This window comes from Molossus molossus, unplaced genomic scaffold (genome assembly GCF_014108415.1).
Source record: "Molossus molossus isolate mMolMol1 unplaced genomic scaffold, mMolMol1.p scaffold_m16_p_3, whole genome shotgun sequence".
NCBI lineage: Eukaryota > Metazoa > Chordata > Mammalia > Chiroptera > Molossidae > Molossus > Molossus molossus.
Window position 1 is genome coordinate 120,050,232 of NW_023425366.1, and position 19,553 is coordinate 120,069,784.

At 58.0% G+C, this 19,553-nt stretch overlaps 2 protein-coding genes across 4 annotated transcripts; one reads left to right on the forward strand and one right to left on the reverse strand.

The window, feature by feature from the left end:
• The first annotated feature begins 163 nt into the window (after positions 1-163).
• Positions 164-6,993, forward strand: NTHL1 (nth like DNA glycosylase 1). 2 transcript variants are annotated; one of them, XM_036279558.1, is made up of 6 exons: positions 164-308; positions 1,766-2,004; positions 2,725-2,895; positions 3,941-4,100; positions 6,620-6,725; positions 6,805-6,993. In XM_036279558.1, the coding sequence occupies exons 1-6, from the start codon at positions 164-166 to the stop codon at positions 6,926-6,928; spliced, it is 945 nt and encodes a 314-aa protein (XP_036135451.1). In that variant the 3' UTR covers positions 6,929-6,993. The 2 variants fall into 2 exon arrangements, with proteins under 2 accessions (XP_036135451.1, XP_036135452.1); XM_036279559.1 differs by having other exon boundaries at positions 179-308; positions 6,851-6,993.
• Positions 6,994-7,868: 875 nt separating this feature from the next.
• Positions 7,869-19,057, reverse strand: SLC9A3R2 (SLC9A3 regulator 2). 2 transcript variants are annotated; one of them, XM_036279578.1, is made up of 7 exons: positions 18,783-19,057; positions 15,561-15,761; positions 10,238-10,417; positions 9,842-9,995; positions 9,722-9,765; positions 9,080-9,142; positions 7,869-8,836 (listed from the first exon to the last, which is right to left on the reverse strand). In XM_036279578.1, the coding sequence occupies exons 1-7, from the start codon at positions 18,993-18,995 to the stop codon at positions 8,678-8,680; spliced, it is 1,014 nt and encodes a 337-aa protein (XP_036135471.1). In that variant the 5' UTR covers positions 18,996-19,057; the 3' UTR covers positions 7,869-8,677. The 2 variants fall into 2 exon arrangements, with proteins under 2 accessions (XP_036135471.1, XP_036135472.1); XM_036279579.1 differs by lacking the exon at positions 9,080-9,142.
• Between the last annotated feature and the right edge of the window lie 496 nt (positions 19,058-19,553).

The window sequence follows — 19,553 nt, forward strand, 5'->3', positions numbered from 1 at the left end:
AGCACACCCCCTAGCTCGGAGCTGCCGCCGGAAATACGCACTTCCGCAGCGGATGGCGTCAAAGGCCGCCGCACGGCTTGCTGGGAGTCGTAGTCCTAGGCTTCCCTTGGCGGAAAGACAGGTGAGAGTTGAGTCACATGACATGGCCGCGGGGGCCGCCGGGATGTGTAGGCTGCAGGAGTTCGGCATGAATAACGCGGGCATGAGGATGGTGACCCGCAGCGGGAGCCGGAGCCGGGGATCTGGGGCCGGACCGAGAGGGAGTGGGGAGGAGGCCGCGCCGCTCCAAAGAGGAGAGGCGGCTGCAGGTAGCGCCACGACCCGGCCGGGAAAAGGAAGGAGAGAAGAGGGAGGGAACTGCAAGGAACTGAGTGGTAGGGTCCCGGGCGGCTCACGTGGGCTCGGAGTCGGGCAGGCTGGGACCCAGACGTCGAAAGTGGTGGACCCAACAGCAGCAAGCAAGTTCCTCCGCTCCACGTGCAGCTGGGTTCCCACCTAGTGCCCTATTCCCAGAAGTCAGGGTCGGGTCCACAGTGGCTGGGTCCTGGGCGCTCCCACTTTCTCCCATCCTCGTCCTGAACAAGGGCTTGCTCCCTGTCCCACTAGCCTGTTCTGCGATGTTCCACTTGCGCCATGCTATCTGGCCCTGTTCTCATAGCTGCTTACCTCTCAGAGAAGTCGGGTGCCCAGGACACCCATGGCCAGAAGTCCTCTCTCATTGCTAGAAGGTTCCTCTGAGAGAACACTGAACGGGGTATGTGGTCTTTATTATGCTATCCTGTAGTTATCAAGGACCTACTGCGTTTACTGAGCAGTAAATGAGACTGACGGGGGCTCTGCAACTTGTCCTGCAGTGATATCTGCAGGACTGGCCAGAGAGGGATTCCCATAGGCACCCAAGGACCTCAGGGGTAGTACAGAAAAGTAGACCCAGTGGAAGCATGGTGGGAGGAACAGGCTGGAGGGAATAAGCAGGTGACAGGTCCAGCCAGATAGGCAGGAGCTTTGATGCCAGGACAGAGCTTGGAGTTCATTATGAGTATAAGGAAAAACCAATGAGGACTTTTATTTATTTATTTTTAAATAATTTTTCTTTATTGATTTTTAACTTTTTTTAGGGAGAAAGGGGGGAAGAGAGAGAGAGAAACATCTTTGTGAGAGAGACACATTGGTTGCCACCCACATGACCCAACTGGTGCAGGGACAGACTGCAACCCAGGTATGTGCCCTTAGCAGGAACCAAACCCGGGACTCTCTGGTCCCCAGGCCAATGCTCTAACCGCTGAGCTAAACCGGCCAGGGCTCTTTATTGATTTTAGAGAAGAGAAAGTGAAAGGGAGCAGGAGAGAGATAGAGGCTGGGGATCCGGCCCACGACCTAGGCATGTGCCCTGACTGGGAATCGAACCGGCGACCTCTTGGTGCATGGGTCAGTGCTCAAGCACTGAGCCACACCACCAGGCAGCAGTGAGGACTTTTCAACAGAAAGTGACATAATCTAATTTTTGTCTTGTAAAGTTTTCCCTGACAGTGTGGAGACTAGATTAGGGGGCTTCATGGTAGAGGCTGTTAACAGAGTTCTCGTATTAACTTGGCCTGGCACAAAGAAAGCTGACCTGCCCTGGAGTGTGTGCTACAGAGGACAGAGCACCCCCAGCAGTAGTAGATGATGGATGCTTGTTGAAAGAATGAGGGAGCAGGTAAGGCAACACCTTATCCTTACCTGTGTCCCCCACTGAAGGGACTGAGTGGCATTTTGTTTGCAGAAAGAAGGAAAGACTGCCACCCTGTGAAGCGTCAGCGGAAGGCACAAAGTTTGAATGTGGCCTATGAGACCTCAGATGGTGAGAAAGGAGAGGGGACCAAGCCGCTCAAGGTGCCAAGCTGGGAGCCTCAGGACTGGCAGCAGCAGCTGGCAAATATCCGCACCATGAGGAGTGAGAAGGATGCACCTGTGGACCAGCTGGGGGCTGAGCACTGTTATGATCCCAGTGCGCCCCCAAAGGTAGGCAGGGCCCCACCTGCCTGGTGACCTCCTTCTGAACAAGATGCTTGTTTCCTTTCAGGACTGTGGCAGGGAACAGCCTGACACCTGGCAGTTCTTAGCTGGAACCCTCCCCTGCAGGCAGCACCTGAAAAGGATGCACACCTCAGACCCAGAGCACTGGGCAGCATTACTTGCTTTATTGTGGCCACTTAGCAGGTCAGGGGTACCTGTGGCTTGGGGCCTCATGCTCTGCCTTCTGCCAGCATAGTGCTGGATTATCAGAGGCATTCAGTAAGTTTGCTGATAGAGAAAGTTTTTTGTACTTCCCTGGCGTGGAGCCTGATCCTTTGACCAACATGATTCTAATCCCAGCTCTTCCACTGAATGACTTGGGCCTCAATTTGCTTGTCTATAAAACAGATAGTAGCATCATTCATATAGCAATAACAATAACAGCCAATGGTTGTTGCACTGACATTATGCCAGGTACAAGTCTAAGTGTAGTGAGAATTCATTTAAGCCTCACAGTGATTCTGAGAAGCAGGTGCTATTATTGTCCCCACGTTACAGATGAAAAGCAGGCCCAGGCCAGATCCCACACACCTCTCCCTATTGGCCAAGGTGGGTAGGAGGTTGGCATCCCATCTGTTCCCAAGTGAGTAAAAGACTTGGCTAGGGCCTGGTCCATAGTGAGCATCTAGGACCTACCACCATTCTGGTCTCTGTCACTGTGAGCAGGTGCGGAGGTACCAGGTGCTGCTGTCACTGATGCTCTCCAGCCAGACCAAAGACCAGGTGACAGCAGGTGCCATGCAACGGCTGAAGGCTCGGGGCCTAACGGTGGACAGCATCCTTCAGACAGATGACAGCACACTGGGCACACTCATCTACCCTGTGGGCTTCTGGAGGGTGAGCCCAGCATGTGGCAACTGGGCCCGGGGTTGCCACAAACCTAGAAAATATCTCAGGTGGCTGAGGAGGGCAGTGGGGGTGCAGAAGACTGGGTTGGACATTTCTGGCCACAGGGGCCTGGATGTGCGTTCTCACTGGAGCTCCCCACCCCCTCTGAGCAGCCCATAGAGGGCCAGACAGTGGGGCCTCCAGTCCAAGCCCTGGAACTCCTTGGCCTTTCCTGTTTGCGGCCCACCCCTTCCTTCCTCCACCTCCCCGCCCAGCTGCCTGGCCCTTCCCTTTCTTGCTGAGGCTGCCCACCCACCTTTCCCTTTGTTTATTCAGAGCCTTGCTGGAGTGTGTTACTCCCTCCCCTCCAGAGTCCCAAGAGGCCACAGAACAGGGAGGTGGGTGGGCAGATCTGTTGAAGGTGACCAGTGACCCTAGGCACTGGTGTGGGTTGCAGTGTGTCAGATGGGTTTTATTTTTATTTTTTTAAATACTTTATTTTATTTTTTGGTACGTGCCCTTAGCAGGAATCGAACCCGGGACTCTTTGGTCCGCAGGCCAACACTCCAACCGCTGAGCCAAACTGGCCAGGGCTTGTCAGATGGGTTTTAAATAGCCCTGTCTGCTCAGGCACAGGATGGGAACTGCCCAGCTGGCCTGTTGGCTGGCAGGGAACCCCAGGCTCCAGCCTTCCTTCCTGAAGGCCCAGGTGCTGCTGAACCCAGCTCCTGGCATGGCTGGTCCTGTGTAGCCTGTCTGGCCTCTGGGGTAATAATGGGGCTTGTGGGAGCCCAAGCTGGACCCCACAGACATATCATTGGCCCAGACAGGTGGAAGGCAGGGGTCCAGGCCTACATTGGGCCTCCTTCAGGCTGCCTGTTTCCCTTGGTTTATTCCTGCCTCGTGGGGGGACAGGAGCAAGCAGGTGCCTCTGAGTGTGTCCTGGGCAGGTGATAGGCAGCTTTGGGCAACTGTGGTTCTCCCTCGGACCTTGTCCTCCCAGGTTGGACTCCACCTCCCACTTCCAGAACTGAACCCTCTCCCCATTTTTCAGAACAAGGTGAAGTACATCAAGCAGACCAGTGCCATCCTGCAGCAGAACTATGATGGGGACATCCCAGCCTCTGTGGCAGAACTGGTAGCACTGCCAGGCGTCGGACCCAAAATGGCACACTTGGCTATGGCTGTGGCCTGGGGTACTGTGTCAGGCATTGGTGAGTGGCATGTACCCATGAGGAGGGTGGGGCCAGCTCTGAGCTTGCTGAATGCTGTCAGGGCTCCCCAGATCCTGTGGCCCCAGCTCAGGTCTCCTCATCCACTACTCAGCTCGAAGAGTCAGAAAGGTGTTCCCAGCTCTGAGCTAGGGTTGTCCCGCCCTAAGACAAATACTAACAGGAGGAGCTCCAATTTGCTGAGCACCTACTTTGTGCTGGACTCGGGAGGTGGACTCAGGGTCTGTGCTGCCTGAGGGAGACATCACATAATCCTTACTGATGGGGTAGAACCCTGATGGGGGCGTGCATCCAGGAAGACTTCCTGAGGAAGTGATAACTCATCCACAAGCTGAAGGGTAAGGCAAGGCCAAGAGAAGGAAGTGTGTTCCAGGCAGAAGAATAGCATCTGTGAAGCCATGAGGTGGGAGAGAGGGCCAGAAGCAGGAGGCTCTGGAATGAGTGTGGGCAGATTGGGGTGGTGTGAGGGCAGGGGAACCCAGAGAGAGGAAGAATGGGCTAGAAGGATGGTGAGGAGGAACTGGGGGTAGGGATCCTCTTTCCTGGGTCCAGGCCTGGTTTCTGTCATCGGAGGATTTCTGTGTGGAGACAGGCTCTGGGTCAGGGTGCAGCGGTTGCTTTTTAAGGTCTTTGCCCAGAAAGTTGGGGCTTCTGAGGCCCCAGCAGTAGTCTCAGCCAGCCCAGAAACCAAGGCTTGACCCGTGACCTCTCTGTACTCCCCAACCCCAGTGCTTCTCTGGGACTCCTGCATGGGGAGCTGGGTGGAGGTGGGGATCCCCTTAATTTCCTCAGCTTGTGAAGCCTGCCCCCTGTGGTGGGGGCCCTTTTCCAGCATGCCCATGAGTAGGATGGCAGCCCCAGAGAGCCAAAACTGGGCCAAGGAGGAGGCCAGGGCAGAGCCTACCCCCACTAGGGTTCCTGCAGATGCCAGCTTCTCAGCAGATACTTGAGCTGATCTGGGTGGCCATCCTCAGCTGCTCTTTCCCAAGAGTGGTCTGGCAGGTGGGCCCCCTGCCCACCACCCTGGCAGGACAGGGCTTTGGGAATAGCAGACAGCAGGCAGGAGTGTCAGAATATCGTCCTTTCTGGTTGTCTGTGGGCCTGGTCACCCACAGGGAAACCCTAGGGAGAGTAGCCTTTGCCTCCCAGGGGCTTCCCCAGGAGAAGCCCCCTCAAAAAAACTGATCCCAGCTCTGCCACCCCACCTGGGTGACCTTGGGCAAGGCCCTTGGCCTCTCTGAGCTTTGGCCACAGAGGAAGGGAAGAAGTTGGCCTCCTGGACCAGCCCACAGGAGGTTCACACAGTGTGGTGTGGCCCTAGGCTGGGCCTCAGGGAGCACAGTCACCTCCATGTTATGGAAGAGGAAATACGCTGGGGAACCCCAGGGTGTAACCCCTCTACCTGGGCTGGTTAGCAGCAGGAGAAGAAGCTAATGCAGGGACTGGCTTTCTCTTTGACAAGCAGGAGGAGGAGACAGGGAAGGCAGATAGCTGGGCAAGGAGGCCTAGGTGGTCAGGTGCTCAGGCTGAACTCCGGGGTGGCCTGTGAAGGGGAGCAGGGGCTGCGGCCCAGCTGGACAACAGCTGCAGCTGGCCTTGCTGTGCTTCCCACTCTGTTCCTTACAGGTGCTGGCTCTGCAGGCAATGACTTCGGCTGGCACCCATAGCCAGTGGCTCGACCAAGAGACTGCTCCCTGTACCCCAAATGAGGGCCCAAGTGCTCTGGTTTCTGGCTATAGCCCCTGCCCAGTACTACGGGTGGCCTGATGGCCCACTCTCATGTGCAGTTCTGGGCCCTCCGCAGAAGCTCTGTGTGGGAGGCCAGGGAGACTCAGACCCCCCACCAACCCGGGCTAATGGTAGGACCATGGGCAAGAACGAGGTGGTCTTGCCTGGGCCAGTTTGACTCAACGGTTAGAACGTTGGCCCATGGACTGAAGGCTTGTGGGTTCAATTCCCAACTAAGGGCATGTACCTGGGTTGCAGGTTTGATCCCCAGCCCCAGCTGGGGTGTGCAGGAGGCAACCAATCAACGTGTCTCTTTCACATTGATGTTTTTCTCTCTTTCTCTCTCCCTCCCTCCCTTCCTCTCCTCTTTCCATTCCTCTCCTCCCTCTAAAAAATCAATGGAAGCCCTGGCAGGTTTGGCTCAGCGGTTAGGGCATCGGCCCCTGGACTGGAAAGTCCTGGGTTCAGTTCCTGCTAAAGGCACGTACCTCGGTTGCAGTTTGTCCCCGGCCCTGGTTGGGGTCATGTAGGTGGCAACCACTCGATGTGTCTCTTTCCTGTTGATGTTTCTCTCTCTCTTCCTCCCTCTCTCCTTCCCGCTCTATCTGAAGATAAATGCAAAAATATCCTTGGGTGAGGATTAAAAAAAAAAATTAAAAAATCAGTGGAAGAGTATCCTCAGGTAAGGATTAACAAAAGAATAACAAAAAAGAATGGGGTGGTCTGGGCCCGCTAATGTACCCCACATTCCACCCCTCCCTGTCTCCAAGCAGCAGTGGACACACACGTGCACAGAATTGCCAACCGACTCAGATGGACCAAGAAGGTGACCAAGTCTCCAGAGGAGACTCGTGCAGCCCTGGAGGAGTGGCTGCCCAGGTGCTACTGCAGGGGCAAAATGGGGCTCCCTTTCTTCCCTCCTCTTGATCTGCATTAACCCACTCCCTCCCTCCCCCAGGGACCTGTGGAGTGAGATTAACGGACTCTTGGTGGGCTTTGGCCAGCAGATCTGTCTGCCTGTCCGCCCGCGATGCCAAGCCTGCCTCAACCAGGCGCTGTGCCCAGCTGCACAGGGACTCTGAAGGCCATGTCTAGTCTGCAACTTTGCTGGGGAGCTGCAGCCTGTTCGTAATAAAGATGGGGGGTTTGCAACAGTTGGGATCTGTCTGACTTCTACCCTTTGGGGGGTGCATGAGCTTTGTGTTCCTGTTACATGTCTGGAATGGGGCTGCCTGGGAGGCCAGGATGTGGACGTGACAATCTGGGCAGTGTATTGGGGGCTGGGGGGTGGCGTGCAGAAACTCAGACTGAAGAGATGGATCATGGGAGCCAGATGTAACCAGCTGTTGCGAAGCCGGCTGGGGACGCCAGAGGCCTGGGCTTCCTCCCTCAGCAGCTGGCTGGGGGCCCAGAAACATCCCCTCTCCTGAACTTGTACACCCTGAGAGCCTGGCCTCTGCCAGGAGGCCCCGCCCCCAGTGCTTACAGAGCCACCTGGCCTCAAAAAGAATGCCAGGAGGCCCAGGCCGGGTACCACAGGGCATGGGGCCTGCCTGACCTTTGTACCTGCTGAAGAGGAGAGCTGTGCCAGGGGCCCAGAAAGCTTCACAAGGGAGGTGCCAACAAGGGACCTGGGCCTCACCAGGCAGAGGAGGTAAGCAAGGGCCTAGAGGGTGAGAAGGGCAGAGCTCCAAGGGAAGGGGTCCCAGGTGGGCTGGTGAGGGCAGGGGAAGAGGAACAGCTGAGGAGTGGGGCTTAGCTACCAGGTGGATGGATTCAGGGAGGGGAGGTTTAAGAAGGAGACCTGTTTCCAACAGCTGAGACTTGGTGATGGGGCTGCTAGGCTGCTGCCTTCCTGTCTGGACCACCATTTCCCCACCCCCGAAGGCTCAGGAAGGACAGAGGCAGCCAAGGGTCTGAGGAAGGCCTGTTTATTCCAAGGGCGCAGATGCGCTATGGCTTACAGGGCAGACAGCAGTGTTGGTGGGTTTTAGGGCCGAGTTTGGGGTCGAATGGGGAGGGGCACTCCTGCGGTGGGCTGTGGCGCAGGAACAAGGGGCCTGTCCAGAGGCTGCCCTCTTCAGAGGCACATGGGGCCTCCATTCTCGGGCCCAATAGAGAGCTCAAGCCCAGCACCCCAGACCCCTGGTGTGACAGGGACATAGGGGCCCAGTTTAGTGAACTCCCACGTGAAAGAAGGCAAAGATGGGCCTGAGGGGAAGCTCCTACAGCTACGTCTGGCTTCTCCAGCCTCATCTGAAGCCCCCTCAAACAGCCTGCCCACCCCCCCTCTGTCCCAGGAAGTCCCTGGGACTCCCACCGGGGATGACTGCTGCCAAGGAGGAAGGGGTGGGGAGGAAATCGTTTGTAGAGAAAGGTTTGTTTTATTGCAATTATTTAGGGAACATGTCCTGGCGGGGGCGGGAGCTCTGGTATTAAGTGGAAACATGTGTGGAGCTGGAGTTCTTTTTGGAAAAAAAGCAAAACCACAAATTCCTTTAAGTCAGCAAGCCTGGGCAGAACAGCAAGGGCCCAGGCCCTAGGGTCACCACTGCCTCTCCCTCTCAATGTTTCTCTCAAACTGGGGGCTCCCTCTCCCCAGTCTTGCTGCCAACTTCCCCTAGCACCCAGAGAGAGGGGTATCAGGACGAGGACTCACTGGGATGTGGGTTGGCTCCTGGGTGGTGGTTGGACCACCAAGGTTTCTGGGGGTGAGGATGCACCTCCTCCAGTCCAGTGAAGCTTGGGGAGCTCTGGTCTGGGCCCAAAGGGCAAGACCCAAAGTCTGTGCAGGGAAGAGGCCTGGGTCCAGCATACAGGTAGCGAGGGGCTCAGAAGTTGCTGAAGATCTCACGCTTCCGGTTCCAGTCCATCTGCGGTGCCCGCTTGTTGACCCGGGTGGCTCTTGCCTTCTCCTTGGCCTCAGCCGCCGTGGGGCTCAGGTGGAGGCCACTCTCCTGAAAAGGGTCGTGCTTCCAGGTGCTGCCATCCTAGGGGTGGGTAGATGACCAGAGTGAGCCCTGGACCCAAGCCTCCAAACTGATAAACCTTCCCAGAGAGCTCACACCAGAGGCCACCTGGTGGGACTGAGGCAGTGGGCCCAGGAGGGCTTCCTGGAGGCAGTGGCCCCACTGCCCAGGTTGATAGCTCCACAAACATCCACCCCAAAGGCCTCTCTGCCCCCCAACCCCGAAGTGTAAGGACAGCAGAGGAGTTGGATGGACATTTGCTACCTCATTGTCCTTGTCTAAGCCAGGCAGATCGCTTCGGGATGAGCACGCTGAGCCACCATTGAGCTGAGAAACCAAGGGCAAGGCATAGTAGCTTCAGAGGCCCTACCCAGGAGTCACTGGTGTACACACACACACACACACACACACATGCACACACCAGAGCTGCATTTATCCCTCCATTTGGCTGTGGGCACTAAGCCTCTGCTATCATCCAGGCCTAGTGTAGGCAGGATGCTGGACACTAAACAGTGAACAGGCAGGTGGCCTGGCCTTGGCTGACTCACAACGGGGAGGGGCAGTTTGGATGCAGGAATCACCCACATGAGTGTCACCTGGGGCGATGCCAAGGACAGCTTCCTGAGGTAACTAGACAGTGCTAGGCTGGGCAGAGGGAATAGCAAGGGCAGTAGCCCTTGGACCAAAGGTGCCTGCCTGCCTGCCGAGTGGGGCTGGGGTGTGGCTGACCCGGCCGGGACAGTATCCACACAGGGCATTAAAGCTGGGAGTATTGGGGCCAGATTGGGTGTCACAACCTCAAATATTTAGGGACAAAGATGGGGGGCTCTGCCTGGCCTGGGGACCCCCAGAGGTGCCCCTGCAGTCTTCTGGACCCACCCTGTCTACTTCCACCCACCCTCTCACCTGGACAGGGCTGGTCCCATTGGTGACTGGTGATGGCAGTGGACCTGTGGGGACAGTGTGTCAATGGCTGCCCAGCCCCCACGCTCCACCCCATTCTAAGCCCACAGGGCAACAACCCACCTTCCACATGCTCCTCGGTGGGTGTAACCCGTAGCCTCTTGAAGTGCGCGTCTGTTTCTGGGTCCACCACCAGTAGCCGGGCCTCATCCTCTCGTGCCTTGATGCTGGCGACCACCTCTGCATGGCGCAGTCCCTCCACATTCTGCCCATTCACCTGCCACCAGCAGCATGGGGACAGTACTGAGGGCAGGCCCCCACCAGCCCCCCGAGCGGCCTGGCCAGGTGTGGCATCAAATATTCATCAATGTTGTCACCAGCCGCAAGAGGAATGCCAGCTCAAGTTCCCAGAAACTCCCCTCCTCCCAGGAAGGACCTGGGGCCCACACACAAACAGGGGATACAGGCACAGACATGCAGATGGGGCACCTGACACCCCAAAGCCTCGGTGATGGGTACCTCGATGAGTCGATCTTGGGCGCGAAGGCCAGAATGGGCGGCAGGCGAGCCCAGGTCCACCGAGCGAATGTACTGTCCTGGCCGGGACTTGTCACTGTGCAGGTTGAACCCATAGCCCTGAGGGCCCTTTCGCAAGTGGCAGAGCCTAGGGCGAAGCTCCCTCGGGGGCCCATTGACATCCTGCAGGCACACAGGACTAGAGGTTAAGCTCCAGCTCTGATCTCCCACTACCGGAGGTCACTACCACCACCCCAAGGCCTCGGCCCCGAGTGTGCAGCACAGCAATGGTGGAGGGCAGGAGGGCACCACAACCCTACACTGGTCATCAGGCCCTGCCCCGTGGCAGAGACAAATACTATGCATCCATGGGGGGGGGGGGGCATTAAACTACCTGTGACAGTTCCAGCTGTGACAGGTTGGGCAAAGCCTGAGTTTCCAAACCCCAAAATGACTTCTGAAGAGGCCAGGGGCCTTAGGGATGTTGGGAGAATCAACAGACTCAAGGAAAGCCAGAGCACAGGCTAGGGTCCTAAGAGAGGCCAGGCTAGACCAGCTGCCACTCATCTCAATGTCCCAGATGGCTGTCCTCGTGGGCCCTGCCTGCAAACACCCCTACCCCCACTCCCTCCGTGAGTGTGGGACTCACAGAATCCTAGGCTTGGGCAGCTTTGTTTTCTCTCCCATAGGGCTGGTGGCAGTGCTGCTGTGTTTGCTTTCACATTCCAGAGCAGCTGGAGCCACCCTCACCTCCATCCCCACCCCCACCAGGCCCAGAGACAGGGGGATGCCGGCTGGCTGGGCAGCTGGGGCTGCTGCGGCAGGAAGGAGCCGGGTGAGAGGGCTGGCAGGAGCCCATAGAGAGGGCCGAGGGTGGGGCCTGCCCAGGTGCCCTCCTACCTGAGACACAGAAGCCTATAGTGCCCTGAGGGTCCCCCATCAACATCCCAGGGCCCTGCCTTGCTTTACCTCTGGCATCCTGCAGTAGGGCTGTGGGCCAGGGCGCCGTGCCAGCAGGGGCCAGGACCCAGTGCCCCCACCCAGCCGGGGCCTGAGGCAGGCAGTGACCACAGTGCCGAGTGACCAGCGGCTACTGGTGCTCAATTAAACATGGCGGTGGCCGGAGTGAGCAGGCAGGCAGCAGCTCAAGTTTCCCAGGACACTCGAGGCTCAAGTGTGCGTGCAGGTGAGAGTGTTCAGGGTGGGAGTGCTTACCAGGCCCCTCCCTTAAGGGTGGTGGAGGGACCCTGTGCCAGGCTGGGGATGGCACTGAATGGAAGGCCCCTTGGACCTCAGGGAAGGTATCCAGGCCTTGGGCATCTGCCCTCCCTGCAGCCCAGGCCACCCCCTGGACCATTCCAGCCTTGCAGACCTGCACCCTGGTTCCAGACTCCAATCTGACTGTGAATGCTCTGGCCTGCCAGTTTGTGGCCACCCAGCTGTGGGACCAAGAGTGTCTGTCTTTCCTCACAAGGTGGGTGCCTTGCTCCAGGGTCAGGGCCTTCCTACCTGTCGGGAACAGCCTCTTCCTGTCCAGCCTGTACTCCTCCTCCAAGACCCCTTCCCTGACCCCCAAAGCCTGCCCAAAACCCCCTGAAACCACCACTGCAGGCCACCATCTGGCCCCATAACCCCAAGAACTCTAGGGACGGAGCTGCTGCTCTTCAGTTCCCTGGGGGCTCAGCTGGGCAACATGGTCTGAACTGGGGGGTGAGAGACCCCAAATTCTCCAGACCCCCACTATTCAGACTCGTGTTCTCTCCCAGACACACCTGGAAGTACAAGTATACAGCTTTGAGGAGAACCCACACCTCCCTAGAGGCACCTCTCAGGTATAGGCTGTCAGAGCACAGGCCCCTAAGGCTGGCTGGGACAGAGCAGGGCCAGGGCCAGGGCTATGCATGGAACCTGGAAGTATGACATGACCACGCCTGGAATGTGGATATGGGCCCAGATAGCATAGCCACATCCCACGGTCAAAGAGACCAGACATCCAAACATATGTTTGCAAACATGCTACACAGACACACAAGGCAACCCACATCTGTGAAAGGATGGCCCGGTGGTACAGGACCCTATGGCCTCTTCCCACGTCCTCTGCATTAACCTTCAGGTCAGGTTCTGTCAAGACCCAAAAAACGGGAAAAAGATTTGCGGGGGGGGGGCATCCAGGGCCATAAGGCCAGGCTGAAGTCACATCCGGGTTCAAGACCATACTGGTCATCTCGGCCTCAACCCAGCACAGCTGCCTCTCACCACACAAGCCATGAGATTTCTCCTAATGTCTAGCCTCTCCTTGCAAGAAAGCAAGGTCCAGGGAGCACCAAATTCGGACCCTCGAGCTGAGGGGCTGCAATGCAATGACCCAGCAGGAACGCCCTGCGGGAGAGCAGGGTCTGGAGGGGGCGCAGGCAGGCCAGCGCATTGCTCGCATTCCTCACTCCCGGCCCTGGCTCAGAGCACTTCCTGCCATCTCCCAGCCAGGCCCTCAGGCTCCCACGGCTCCCACGGTTCCCAAGGCTCCCAGCAGGGCCGCCCCAGAACTGGACAAGCTCTGGCCTCCCAGCTGTTCCTGTAACCAGACAAAGAGGCTGGCATGGGGTACCCCAGGAGCCAGGCTGTGCCCCCCCAGATGGTGAGTCACCAGCCCTGGCAGAGAAAAGCCCCATTGTTGTTCAGGGTCCAGCATGCTCACACCAGGGTCCCCTCTCCTGACCCTGGGGAACACAGGCTAAACTGGCTGCTGGGGTCTTCACTGCCCACCCTGCCCCCACCCCACCTAACCTGCATAAGCCCCGGGGATGCGCTCCGTGGAGGGGCTCCTGGGATCAGGGCAGGTGGTGTGGAATTCCAGGGGTGGGCCATGGAGGCGGGACAGAAGTGGCCAACAGTGAGCATCCAGCTGGAGTGACCTGAGCTCTCCAACTGGCCCAGGCTGCCACCCCATTTATCTACCTCCTACTGAGGCCCAGGCTCCCCAGGGACAGGTGGGGACATGGGGCTGAGTCACACTGAAGAACAGGGTGGTGGCTGAGCCCCCTCCCTTACTCAGGCTCTAGCCCAGTGCCCCACACCCCCCCCACACACACCCTACTGGCTATGTTTCTGTCCCAAGAAGGGAAGGAAGTTGCTAGAAGGCCCTGCCCTGCTCCCAGGACTCAGGGCTGGGGAGACAGGGAGGCAAGGGAGGAACCCCGGCCCAGAATAGAAGACAGTCCTACTGCGGTTCACAGGGCAGGAGCAGGGAGGCCCAGAAGCACTCTGGTAGGACAGGGTCCTATGCCAAGCAGTCACCCCCTGCAGAACTCTGTTGCCTCACTCACTCTAGCCCCCAAGGACCTCCAGAACCAGAGGCTGGGGCACAGGCTGCGTGTGAAGGAGAGGAGGGCCCAGGGTCTATCAGCGCCCCCACCTGGCTGTTTGCTAGCTGCCCTGGCTCTGCTTGGGGGCTGTCCCCTATCATCATCAGCAGGATCAGCTGTACTGCACCACCCCCAGCACTGTCTGGCCTGGGGCTAAGTACCACTGACAAGGCCCTGACAGCCCCTCAAGGTGTTCCAGCCACATCAGTGTCTTCCCCTGTCCTACCTCTCCCCTCCCAGCCCCAGGAAGAAGATGCAACTGAGGCTAAGAGGGCGTAAATGGTCTACAGGGCTCTGACTCCACCTCAGCCCTCACCTCCCAGGGGCATGAGGGGTGGGCCCTTCATCCTGCACCAAAGCAAACCACACACATCCACCTGGTTTCTCCTATCCCCTTAGAGCACAGCTCTGCATGGGAATGTCACTCCTTCCCAGGGCCCAGTGCCTCCTGATGCTGAGCTCAGCCAACAAAATTGGGGGTCTCTGTCCCCTGGGCCTCCCCTGACCTTCTGGGGTCCCTGTCCTCAGGCCAGCATGAATCACAGAGGAACCTGCTAGTCAGGCCTCACGCTGTTCCTCTAAAAATACACCCGGAGGAAGCCCCCTCCCAGGGCTTCCTGAAGCCCCAGAGCTTGAAATAGCAGAGGGGGAAGGCTCCACCCAAGGACAAGGTGGGCCACCCTATCCTGAAGATAAGGCCTGAGGGCGAATATTTTCCACAGGAAGGTGAACTCAGCCATTTGTGTCTAAATCAATGGACAAACGCCTGGGGGGAGGGGCACTTTCTGGGGGTGGGGTATGAGATGCCCAGGAAGAAGGGAGGCTCCAACCCTCAGGCCTGGGAGAGGTCCAGCCAGCACACCATTCCAGGACCCCCATGAAATCGCAAATCTGACCCTAACACCCCTATTCCAGCCTTCGGTGGCCCCAGAGCAAAATGCAAACTACAGGGCCTAGCACCATGGCCCTGGGACAACACCCCTCCACCCCACCCAGCGGTTCTCTGTCCTTGAGCACCCCCACACACACACTTAGAACAAAATGTGCAGGCTTGTGTTCCAGTCCAGATCACAGACACAGGACAAGGCAGATGCTAGGATCCCCTACGCACCCAGAAACTTCAGATCTCACACCTCCACTGGGCCTAGGCCAGTGGTTTTCAAAGTGGGATCTGGGGAAACCCTGGGCTTGAATCCCCTAAAGGGATTTGTTTTTCTTTAACAATAAAAAAAGGGAGAGAGACAATAACATGGGGATTCCAGGAAGGAGGAACTAGCAGCCCCAGGCTCTTCCTCCACACCACCAGGTGCTTCCCAGGTAGGGTCAACCCTCTACCCACCCAGGGACACTCAACAGTCCCAGATACCTAAAAGGAGGTGAACTCATTTCCAGCTCTTCCAGCCTGGGGGGTGGGGAAACGGGCAGGGAGACGAGGGAGGTGCCTCAACCCTGAAATCATCAGATGAGGACTCAGCCTAGAGTCTCTTCCGCTGTCCCTAACCATACACTGCCCACAGAGGAGAGCCAGCCCCCATTCCCCAAAGCCTTCACAGAACAAGCAGGTTCCTAGAGACAGTCACAGGGACAGAGCCACAAACATAAACACCAGACATACAGACATAGAGCTGGGCACACTCAGTCCCAGGACTTCCTAGCAGCCCCTCCCTAGGTCGGGTTCCTCAGCCCCTACGCCAGGGAGGGGCCTTGTCAGAGTGGCTTGGAGCATCCAGGAAGAGGGCTGGGGGCCAGGGACCAGGCTGCCCTCACCCTACCCAGCTTAAACCAGTCTGAAGGCAGAGAGCGTAGCCAAGAGGGTAGCTAGCAGGGGCAAAGAAGGGCCCTAAGAGGCAGACAAGACTGAGACAGTGACTTCTGGAGGTGACCAGAAACAGTGACTGCCATCAAGAAGCCAAAATAGTTCTGGAAGAAGCCAAGGTGGTCCCTGTGAGCAGAATCTGCCATACCTTCTGGCCATCCTTGGAGCCAAGGCTGCCTGCATGTGTCCAGACTGGCTTTGGGTCCCAGGGATCATGGGTGGGTGGAAGCCCTCGCTGGGCCATCTCCTCAGTGCAGGTCAGCTGCCGCCGGCGCAGCTCTTCGTCTGTCTCCTTGTCTACCACCAGCAGTCGGGTCTGCCCTTCCACAGCCTTGATCCTCTGCACCACCTGGGATAGGTAGGTGGTAGTGGGTCAGCAGCCAGCTCCCTGGATAGCACATGGACTGTGGCACCACCAAAGGCTGGCAGGGCTCATGGGCAAGCGGCTGGCCTACTAGGGGTGGGTGGCAGGATCAAGAGGCCTGCCGGCTCCACCCCCCACCCCCAGACTCCAGCCGCTGGCTCCCTCCCTCCCTCCTCTCCCGGGGCTCAACACTAGGGCCCAGGCTGCAAGGACTGCAGTGGGTCCCAGGGCCTTGCCTCAGCCCAAGACTTTCTCCAGGAGGGGAGGGGATGCTGGGTGAGGCAGCTGTGCAGGCATGCATACATCTATCTGTTTCAGGGTCTGTTTCTCAGCCAGGCATCTCCCTGTGTGTCAGTCTGGATGTGTCTGTGCCCATTTCTGTCTTTCTCAGTGGTGGAGTACGGAAGTCTAAACCCCAGCCTCTAGGTCCTCTATTCACTCTAGACCATGACCACAGACCCATTCCTGCTGGACCTGCAGGGTTCCTGTGGCAAGGCACCCACTCAGGAACCACACAGATGCTGTAAGCAGGATATGGACCCAGCAGGCAGGGAGGGGCAGGTCCACCTGTGGGACAAGTGTGGCATGTGGCCCATCTGTGTGTCTATGCAGGTGCCTGTGAAATGTCTAGACCATATGTTGGTCCATGGGGCATGTATGCCAGTATGTGCCTTGCAGGGAGAAGGAGCAAATGCCCACTGGGCACTGGAGTAAGGTAACAACCCCACCCCCACCCCAAGGCCTGGGGGAGGGGAGATGGGGGCCACCATCAGCAGCTTGGCATAAGTTGTCAACAGAGAGGAGAGTCTGAACCAGACTGATGTTTCCCTGGCCATCCTCCTCTCTCCCTTTGCACAGGATCCCAGCACCCTGCTGCTTCCTAACTGTGATACCCAAAGAAGTCACTCAACATCTCCAAGCATCAGTTTTCTCAACTTTAAGATGCCAGCTATGTCCTGCCCGTTTGGCTCAGTGGTTAGAGTGTCGGCCTGCATACCAGAGAGTCCCGGGTTCGGTTCCCGCTAAGGGCATGTACGGTTTGTCCCTGGCCCGGTTGGGGTTGTATGGGTGGCAACCAGTAGATGTGTCCCTTTCATGTCAGTGTTTCTCTCTCTCTCTTCCTCCTTCTCTCCCTCCCACTCTATCTGAAAAAAAAAAAAAAAAAATAGCCCTGGCCGGTTTGGCTCAGCAGTTAGAGTATTGGCCTGCAGTCCACAGAGACCCGGGTTCCATTCCCGCCAAGGGCACATACCTCGGTTGCAGTTTGTCCCTGGCCTTGGTTGGGTCGTGCGGGTGGCAGCCACTCTATGTGTCCCTTTCACGTCGATGTTTCTCTCTCTCTCTCTCTCTCTCTCTCTCTCCCTTCCACTCTATCTGAACAAAAAATGGAAAAATGTCCTCGGGTGAGGATAAAAAAAAAAAACATAATAAATGTTCTGAAAATTCATTAAAAAAAAAAAGATGGGAGCTATAACTGCAGTGGGAGGGTCCCAGGAGGTCCTGTGTGTGAAGTTTTAAACTTTTATTTTTATTTTATTTTACAGAGAGAGAGAGAGAGAGAGAGATTTGTTGTTCCACTTATTTATGTATGTACTGGTTGATTCTCGTTCATGCCCTGACCAGGAATCAAACCAGCAATTTTGGCGTTTCTAGACGACGCTGTAACCAGCTGAGCTATCCAGCCAGGGCCGGTGTGTGAAGTTCTTAGAACAGCACCCAGAGGCCTGGGACAAGCAGGGGCAAGGGTGGCAGTGGTGGCAGTGACTGTTAAACAGTGACAAGGTACCAGCTTTGCCAGCCCCTCCCTGTTGCCTGTCAAGCTAAGCCCTCTGGCCCTGACACCCACCTTCCTTCAGCAAACAGCCTTATCAGGTTGACATTCTGGGTGGAAGACAGGACAGCAGACAGATGGATAGACAAGGGCCCAGGAGTTCAGCTCCTGGCCCACCCGAGGACCAATATAGGGCTGGGCACTCAAACAGATCATGGACACCCCAGGGCTGGGCACTCAAACAGATCATGGACACCCAGGTGCTGGAGGGACACAGAAGAACCTGAGCAGAAGTGGCTGTACCCAAGCCAGGTGAGTCACAGGCCAGTGGTCAGAACCCCCAGGGTTCAGAACCTACAGAGAAGAGACCCTGTCCCCCCTCTGGCCTTCATCTCCAGCTGCAGGAATAAAGGGCTTCAGCCCAGTGACACCTGCAGGGCCAGGCAGCCTCCAAGGAGAGGAATGTGCTGCCACCGGTAGCGATTCCCACTGGAACCCAGACACCATCAGTCAGAACAACCACGAGTACACCAGCTGCCAACACACACTGACCACAGCCAGGTGGGTCAACTCGCAGGCCTGGACACACACACACAGCACAGCTCACACCCATCCAGGCATGCAGACCTGTATGTTTTCACACACACTGCAGCTCACATACACATGTTCAAGCGTGCAGATCTGTCCACACACATATATATCTAGGGTGCAGACCTGTATATTCACATGTACACAGTCCAGCTCCCACACGTTCACTGATGCAGGCACACACAGGGGTCCCCTTACTGTGACACCCCCCAGGTACACATAAACAGTTGTGTGCACATGGATGATCCAGAGGGACCTGCACACTCATACTCATACCCAGTTGTGTGTACACACGTGTACACAAGTTGTCCCTCACCTCCATACTTGGCACACTGAGACAAGAGCAAGCCTAAAGATCTAGATCCGCAGTGCGGGCCCCTCCCTGCCAGGATTCCCCCTCCGCGGTGCAGGGCCGCTGAGCTTTGAGGGTGGGGTACTAGGAAGGAGGCTGGTTGCTGCTGCCTCGGTGGCTACGTCCCCCACTTCCCGGAGCCGGGTGCGGGGGAGGCACACAGGCCCTGGTGCGACCCCCTCCTGGCCCGGAGCAGGGAGCTGAGGCCTGGGCGCTGGCAGCACCGACCAGGTGGTCCTTGGTGCCTCCACGGACACGCTCCCGGGGAGGGGGCGGGCGGGGCGCAGGCACCCACCTGGTGGTGCGTTTCGCCCTCCACGTTGACGCCGTTGACCTCGACCAGGCGGTCTCCGGCGCGCAGCTCAGCCGCCTCGGCCGGGGAGCCGGGCTCCACGCGCCGGATGAACTGCCCACGACGGCCCTTCTCGCCGTGCAGGTGGAAGCCGTAGCCCTGCTCGCCACGCACCAGGCAGCACAGGCGGGGCCGCAGCGGTTCTGGTGTGGCCATGGCGCCGGCTACCCACCGGCCGGCCACGGGCTGGCCACGGCGCTCAAAGACGCCGCCAGCAAGCCAGGGGCGCGGGCAGCGCGGAGGCCGAGGCGGCGGCGGCGGCGCAGAGGCGGCCCAGAGGCGGCGCTGGGGACCTGGCGACGACTCCGGCGGCTCCCGCTCGGCTCCCGTCGCCTCGGGCTTGGGCTGGAGCTCCGGCTGCGACACCGCCCCCGCACCGCCCCTTCCCCGCCTCCTCCGCCCCCACCCTAGGTTCAAGCCAGCCTGGTTTCGCCCCTAACTCGGCAGCTTGGCAGCCCGCCAGCCCAGGGGAGCCTGGAGGAAGGCTGCAAGAACAGGGGGTCTCGAATTACTGGGAACCCCTCTGTCTCACCCCCACTCTGGGCAGTCTTCTTGTAGTAAGCAACTTTGCCTCCTAGTCCAGGAACATTTATTGAGCACCTACTACATGTAGGGCACTACACCAAGATAGTGAGGTGGGAGAGGGATGGAAAAAGTGTTCTAAGGCCGAAGGAGTCCCATACAGGGTACAGAGGGTAACAACAAGGGCCACAG

Excerpts from the sequence above, each read along its gene's own strand:
- NTHL1 (XM_036279558.1), top strand. The coding sequence starts at position 164 with ATGTGTAGGCTGCAGGAGTTCGGCATGAATAACGCGGGCATGAGGATG. Across the intron at positions 2,005-2,724 it reads ATCCCAGTGCGCCCCCAAAG|GTGCGGAGGTACCAGGTGCT; the intron begins GTAGGCAGGGCC and ends CACTGTGAGCAG. Across the intron at positions 4,101-6,619 it reads GGGTACTGTGTCAGGCATTG|CAGTGGACACACACGTGCAC; the intron begins GTGAGTGGCATG and ends GTCTCCAAGCAG.
- SLC9A3R2 (XM_036279578.1), bottom strand. The coding sequence starts at position 18,995 with ATGGCCACACCAGAACCGCTGCGGCCCCGCCTGTGCTGCCTGGTGCGT. Across the intron at positions 9,766-9,841 it reads CACCGAGGAGCATGTGGAAG|GTCCACTGCCATCACCAGTC; the intron begins GTGGGTTGTTGC and ends CTGTCCCCACAG. Across the intron at positions 9,143-9,721 it reads ATGGGACCAGCCCTGTCCAG|CTCAATGGTGGCTCAGCGTG; the intron begins GTGAGAGGGTGG and ends TTGGTTTCTCAG.